Source organism: Camellia sinensis, chromosome 8 (assembly GCF_055761805.1).
Source record: "Camellia sinensis isolate YWXY chromosome 8, ASM5576180v1, whole genome shotgun sequence".
Classification (NCBI taxonomy): Eukaryota; Viridiplantae; Streptophyta; class Magnoliopsida; order Ericales; family Theaceae; genus Camellia; species Camellia sinensis.
In genome coordinates, this window is record NC_138968.1 from 15347885 (window position 1) to 15355901 (window position 8017).

The 8017-nt window shown below is 36.8% G+C and overlaps 1 protein-coding gene across 1 annotated transcript; it reads left to right on the forward strand.

The window, feature by feature from the left end:
- Positions 1-3825: 3825 nt before the first annotated feature.
- On the forward strand, positions 3826-5361 carry LOC145797577 (uncharacterized). Its single transcript, XM_082884961.1, has 3 exons — positions 3826-4066; positions 4211-4316; positions 4722-5361. The coding sequence occupies exons 1-3, from the start codon at positions 3826-3828 to the stop codon at positions 5359-5361; spliced, it is 987 nt and encodes a 328-aa protein (XP_082741087.1).
- The last annotated feature ends 2656 nt before the right edge of the window (positions 5362-8017 follow it).

An 8017-nucleotide genomic window follows, 5' to 3' on the forward strand; every position in this document is an offset into this window, starting at 1 on the left:
CTTCTCTCTACGTAGACACTAATAAGGGCAAATTACATATACCTCCCTCGAGGTTTAGCTAAATTACAGATACCCTTTTGAGATTTCAGAAATTATAGATACCCCCTGAGGTTTATATTTTCATAACAAATTGTCCTCTGAGATTTATATTTTCATAACAATTTATCCCCTAATTTGTTATACAAATATAACCTTCAGGAGGGTATCTGTAATTTCTCAAACTTCAGAAGTATCTATTATTTTGCTAAACCTCGAGGGGTATATGTAATTTGCCCCCAATAATAGTAGTAGTGCTTATTGTAAAATTGGAGGAGGAGGAGGAGGAGGAGGAGGAGGAAAGCATTCCTATGGTGTGGTCGGAGGCCACGTGTGGTGTTCAGATGTCGCAAACTTGTGCCGCGTCGACATGGTTTTTCCGGCAAGGCAGTTGCAGAATGAATACGGTAGAGAACGTAACATGACGAGCTTGTTGGAGGTCCACAACGCGTTGGCTGATGGATTTGATCTTTACTGGGGTTTCGACAACTACCAAACAATGCAGACGTCAGGCGCGTTGCTTCTCTAAATATGATCAATATGCCACCGTCGGCGCTTGTCGAAATTATAGTGGTTGTCTATACGGAATTTTGGCCTTTCTAGGTGCGTGATTCCCAAACCCCCTCTTTTTTCTTTTCTTTTTTTTTTAAATAATATTATTTCTTTGGAGGCAATATTCATTTTAATCATTGTGATTTGAGGCCAAAACACTTTTCTTCTATATATAGTTCAAATATAATTAGAAAATTCTATATGATTTTAGACTAGACCAAAATACAACGCTTAATATTATTAATTATAGATATGAAATGATTATAATATTTCAATATCTTATACATTTTTTCTTATTTTTTTTCCCTCTCTTCCCTTTTATACACATAATTTTTAATGTCTTACATTAATCCAATTAAATCACAATTAATTATAAATTTTTAATTATTTAATGTAATTATATTTTATATTAATCCTTAATTATATTTTACTTTATTTTAATTAATACATAAATCTAATTCTAGGTTTGGAAAAAATGGGATAAAATTGTCTTTTTATTATATTAATTTCACTTTATTTTTTTAGAAAACCAAACTCATTCTAAAAAATGGTGTGTGATACACCTTTCATTAATTTGGATTAAAAAAAAGAGATTAAAAATAGCACTTTAATTCAAAATCATGAGACTACTTTATGGCTATATTTCAACAATAGGAGGGTAAAATGCTTTAACCCCAAACCACAAGGGGATTAAAATGAATTTAAGCTTTTTATGGTTTTATAACAAGCTTCATTATCAAATAAAAAATATAGGATAAAATCCATTTTACCTCCATATGATATGGTTTAATAGCACTTTATCCCTCTATTTTTTTTTAAAAATAATCATATGTTCCCATGTGATTTTGAACTAAAATGCAACCGTTAATACCGTTAACTATAGATGTGAAATGATTATAATACTCTCAAATCCTATATTGTTTGTTATTTTTTTCTCTCTCTCTCATTACTTATACACATAATTTGTAATGTCTAGTATTAATTCAATTGAATCACAAATAATTATAAATTCTTAATTATTTATTTTAATTCTTAAATTTTTATTCTAATTCTAATTTAATTATATTTTAGATCACAATTAATCATAAATATTTAACTATTTATTGTAATTACTAACTTTTTAATCTGATTTTAATTTCATTATATTTTATATCACAATTAATCCTAAATTGTTAATTATTTATTATAATTTCTAACATGGTAATCCAATTTTAATTTAATCACATTTTAGATCAATTCTTAGTTATTATTTATTTTATATTGGGCTAATTATACTAATAGTCCTTGTAGTTTGGGATTTGTACCACTTTAGTTCCAGACTTTTCAATTGTGATACATTTGGCTCTAAATTTTGAATCTTGTTCTAAATAAGGACAATCAAAGATATTTCTTTTGCAAATGGTCTATTTCAAGGGTAAAGTCGTCATACAATTTATTTTATATTGGTTAACTTGTATATTGTTTGAAATGTAATGGCCTTTTGTTTTAATGAATAATGTTGAAACTTTCTTAGTTATAAAGCTCTATTTGGTTTGGTTTTCAAAAAATTTTTTTAAGAAACAAAAAATTAAATTGGTAAAAAAAATTGCAAACTCATAATTTTTTAGGGGAAATTATTGGAAACTCCCATTTTGGAGAGTTGTAGTCTACCAGGTCCTTTTTTAAAATTAATACACGTCCAAGTCCTATTTTTTTGGTAATGTGATCCGAAGGATCCCATTATGTAATTATGGAATGGTTTTTCTGACTAATGTACCCTTTTGTGTGTGGTTGGAAACGATTTTTGGAAGGGTGTTTGAATTATTTTGATTACACTGATTTTGGCGTCCACTATGGGAAGATCAAGTGTGGCTAGATTTTTAGGGATGATGAGGGTCATTAGTATTTGAATGTTGCGTGCTGGGGGGGAGAGGTTATGGTGTGTGAGTTGTGTGGTGGTGTACTCAGTCGTCTGCTTCTACGTTGTTCACCGTCGGGTTGGGTTCTTCGATTGCAGCCACAGTAATGTTGTTGGGTGTTTGTTATGTGTGTCAATGGCATTATATTCGGGGGTGTAAACGTTGTCACGATGTTCGCAATGTTGGTGGGGTGTAAACATATGTATCATTTTTCGATGTTTACATCCCACAAAAAATCGATGTGCTCGATTGGTGTTTGTGGAAACCATAACAGTTGAATTTTTTTACATTTCCCGATGTTTACATCCCACAACTAATCGATGTGTTCGATTGGTGTTTGCGGAAAGCATAATGGTTGTATGTTTGTATAGTTTGTCAGTGTGATGTATGTAGTGTACTTATAATGCGAAAATGACGAATGTGATTTTCCATATTTAATCTTCATTTTTCATTTTGTATCGATGCAGGAATGGCGGACAACATCATGTTGTTGTGTTCATACGGGATTGAAAACGTTGCCATTATGGTTCGTAATGATTTCACGTTTAGCATTTTGGTTGATCATATTTCCGGACGTTTTGGTGGGCTGCATACTGATTCGACGTCCATGTCATTCAAGATTCCTGGGTACAATAATTTCAAGATGGAAAACGATTCCGATTTCGGGAACATGGTATGTCTCGCTAGGTCTTTTCGATTGGATCATATCGACCTCCATGTGGAGGAGCGTGGCGAGTCACAGGGGCTCAAATGTGGCAAAGGTGTCAACGACGTACTCGACGACATAGTTAGTGATGTCGGGGAAATGGCACCACATGTTGATGAGGAGTTTGATTTGCTACCTAATTTTTGCCCACATTCCGGCAAAGTGTTATTGCCGGCGGATTGGGTATATGGCATAACTAACATCGGACAATGTTTCGAGGGTGGGGCGGATGAATTTCGCAAGGTACTCGGCAAATATGCCATTGAATGTGGGTTTCAATTTAAGTTCACAAAGAACGACTTAGTTCGAATTACTGCAGAATGCATGTTTAAGGAGTCAAGGGGATGTCCATGGTCCATCCATGCGAGGGTGTTGAATACGAATGGATATTTTTACCTCAAAAAATGGCACCGTCAGCACACTTGTGGTGTCGCTGTGCGTACTGACCGAAATCCGCGGATGGGGTCCGGACTAGTTGCGGATGTTATTGTAGAACGTTTACACGACAAACCATTGACTCGCCCAACCGATGTTAAATATGATTTCAAAAAAGAATATGGTTTGCAAATTAGTTACCGCGTAGCTTGGTTGAGGGTTGAAAAGGCGAGATGAGGACTTTACGGTGATCATTCGATGTGGTTTGACCAATTGCGTTGGTATAGCAATGCCGTTATGGAATATAATCCGGGGAGTTATATTAATCTTGACTTTGATAAACACAACACCCGTCGTTTCAATAGGCTTTTCATATCATTCAAAGCATCTATTGATGGGTTTAAGCACTGTCGGCCGCTATTGTTTTTGGATGGTACCTTTCTGAAAAGGCGATTCAAGGGGCATCTACTTGCGGCAACCGCAAAAGATGGGAACCAAGGTAATATACTCACTGTGCACGTTATCCATTTTTTGGATTCATAGATTTTGTTATTTATTTTGCTAGCCAATTGGGATTGGACATCAAACGTTGGTAACTATATGTTTCAACGGCTGGTAATTAATTTACATGTTATGCACACAGGTTTGTTCCCAATTGCTTTTGCAATTGTTGATTCTGAAAACGCGCAGAATTGGGCTTGGTTCCTACAGAACCTAGCTAACGTTGTTGATGGGGATCGGGTTTTGACGTTTGTTTCGGACTGTCACGTCGGCATTATAGAATCCATGCCTACTATCTTTCCAACGGTCCACCACGCTTTTTGCATGCAACATTTACAGAGGAATCTGAAAGACAAGATGAAATATGTTAACAAACTATACCGCGTCGGAATGGTAAGTAAGTTGCGTGCTTGTGCATATGCACCAACCGTCGTTGCCTTCAATGAAAAAAAAGATTCTTTCATACAGTCAGGTCGGCACATCGCTATAAATTTCTTACAAGATTTAGAGCCACAACGATGGGCCAACGCATACTTTAGGTGAGGGACACCATACAATTCGAAGTTCATTCTTTTACACAACCTTTCATCGTCTACGGGTTTTTTCTTTTGTTGTTATGTCACACACCCATTTTTGTCAATCACATTTTGCAGGGGTAAACGTTATGGTGAGATGTGTTCCAATGCCACTGAATCATTTAACAATTGGATAAAAGAAGCACGCAATTTGCCAATCACTCGTTTGGTTGATGCAATCAAGACACAGATAATGAATCAGATGTCTGAACGTAGGGGAGCTTCAAGTACGTGGACTGGTACCATATGTCCGGTCATGGAGTCCAAACTGGACAAGGCGTACAAAGATGAAAGGTCGTGGATAAGTCAGTCGAATGATGACATGTTCGAGGTCCACTCACACCCATCAGTGTTGGTGGACATTGGCAAGCATAAATGCTCATGCTTCCAATGGCAAATCAATGGGTTTCCTTGTCAACATGCAATGGTTGCCATCCGCAACAGTGGCAGCGACTTGAATGCATTGGTTGAACCTTATTTTCATGTGTCAACCTATCAGTTATCATTCTCACACACCATATATTCAATCCCAACAGTTGAAAAACCACACGCTAACCCGGAAAATTATGTTATTCTACCTCCGGTAGTGCGACGACCACCTGGTAGACCAAAGAAGAAACGGATACCGTCTAAAGGTGAAGAAGTGCAAAAGATTCGATGTGGCCATTGCAGCCACCTGGGAAACCATGAAAGGAAGACATGCAACAAACCAATATAGTGCCAACCATTGTGTGGTCACGTTCATTTTCAAACTATTTCTACTTTTTCTAATGTTTTATGTTTGTTTAGTCCTATGCAATAAGATATTTTAGCTTTAATTACAAACTACAATAAAGTGGTTAGTTCGTTTTTAATGTTGGTGTTACGTTTTAAGATTCATATCATGTTTTATTCATTTTGTTTAAAAGTTTGGCCCTTCCACATTTGGTGTTATGTTTTACTTTCAGATTGTTTGTGTTCTGTTAAAAAAAAATTAACAGGTTTTAACATTTTTGGCCCTTCCATATTAGGTGTTACATTTGACTTTCAGACCATGCTGTTTGTGTTCTGTTCAAACAAAATTAACATGTTTCCAACGAACAAACGATGTCTTTTCTTTTGGGGTGTCACATTCAAATTTGCTGACATGTCTTCAATGGCAAATTCATTGGACTCATTTCACGCATAACTCAGTGACTCCACCCACATGACTGTCCAACGCCCCATTACCCAATCCTCAATGTAACAACCCCAGATTACATACTCAGTCCCCACAACCATCAGTCCCCAAATTCTAATCAACTTTCACACCACAAACAACGCAACAACTACTCCTTCATATTTCCACCAACAAACACAAACACAGGACATTGTAGTATTGAAATTATGAAGCTGGAATTATGACGACTACTTTGTAGCAAATCAACCCACACAAAACAGTTTCACTCTTTTGAATTGGCGCCTATAATTTCCAGACGCATTGCGGCTGTAGGTAGAAAATAACCTGTATTACATTACGAGGACATCACAACGTATCTTCCAAGTCACTTCAAATTACATATTCAACAAAACCAACCAACAACTAAACACACCATACTGAACAATTAAATGAAAAAAATGGGAGCATTAATGATCCAACGCCAGCCACCTTCATTGCATGTCTCCACTGTTAACCACAACACCACATCAACATGAGTCCATTACCCAAAAACATCCACCCTAATTATAACTCAACATTTGTAATTCATTAGCCCATAATATAATAGACGATGATATCGCAATCATGCATATTGTTGACAACCACACCATGTACAGCAACAACCATTTCAGACCTAAAAGCCGCATGCAACAAACATTTCACATTCATTAGCACATCAATATGAGTCCATAATTCAAGTTTGGATTATTCAAACATACATGCTGCACGCAATGAACCAAGTTCCAAAAACAATAACTTGCCCGACAATACTATCTCACACAAAACGTACCATCAAAGTTACTGTCATTGATTTTCAAAACAATTCCAATAAAAAACTAAGTTACCCAACAAAAGAAGAAAAAAAAAAAAACCAAGGAAATAAACCAAAAACAAAACACAACGTGATGAATTCAGCCACATTCTGTATTTGCCATGTTCTGTAGACCCCCTAGTAGGGTTATCCACAAACGCTTCCACTATCGTCGCCCGCGCTTTGACACAGTTCGTACCTTCCATTGTTTTCTTGATCCCATTGTGATGGACATATTGCCGCATAACGTAACAGACAATGACAGCGCAATCAGGCCTATTGTTGACAACACCACCACGTACAGCAACAAACATTTCAGACTTAACAAATGGTAATTGTAACAAAAAAGTAATAACTTAAATTTACAAAGTACACGTACGAATCGAATCGCTATTGTGGGGAGTCTGTTACTACTTCCAGCACACTATCCCGATCCTGCGTTAACGCCACGTTTCTGCCACTGCTTGAAAGCTGCTTTTCCCATACAAACTTAACCACATTTTCTTCCTGCCACATTTTAAAAAACACCGTCATCATGCAACATTACACATTCTTACCAACACAAAGAAAACAAAACTTCGGTAAAACATAAGCCACCTGTGAACTTACAACCTCAAATCTTCCAACCAAACTTACCAGCACCAACGCCTCGTTGTAGTGTGTCTTCCGACCCGGGGCGCGGCCTAATTGAATTGTAATGCTTCCAACTGCCAACTTCTATGTCATAAACAACTAAGGTCCAGTGTGATTTGTGGCATATAGGGAAATGCTAGAACCTGCAACCAACTGAGGCACGCATGTTGGCCTCGAGATACCGATCCCTTGTTGTTTTGCTTACGTTATTGACCATACCCTGTGTTCCAGATAGTTTCCAATTATGTCAACCAACACCAAACTCCCCAATGCCCACGTTTACAAACATGATCTTCCAAAAAACTTACCAAACAAATGCTACTGAAGAAGTACGACTTCTCTGCAAAAATCGCACCGGCAGACAACACATTCTGCTTATTCACCAGAAGCTCTGTACATGTGTCAATAACCTGTCATCAGCCAAATTTACACATCAGCAAAATGCAATACAAACAAAAATTTGACAAAGAGCTGCCAGGAAACACAAATGTGTGCAACGAGTGTGTGTGTGGGGAGGGGTGTTTAGGCAAAACCAAATGAAACATGCATTTTAATCATATCATATAGGTTGCCACGTACATTGCCCCTTATCATGGATTGTCATACTAAATTTTTGATGTCTGAGAAGTAAACAAATACATCCCTATTGCTTCCAGTCCACATAACAGCCCTGCAAATGTACCACCTTGTAGTCAAGCTTCAAAAAAAAACAACATATATACTGTAAATGTGACACGTGACTTACTCGTCTCC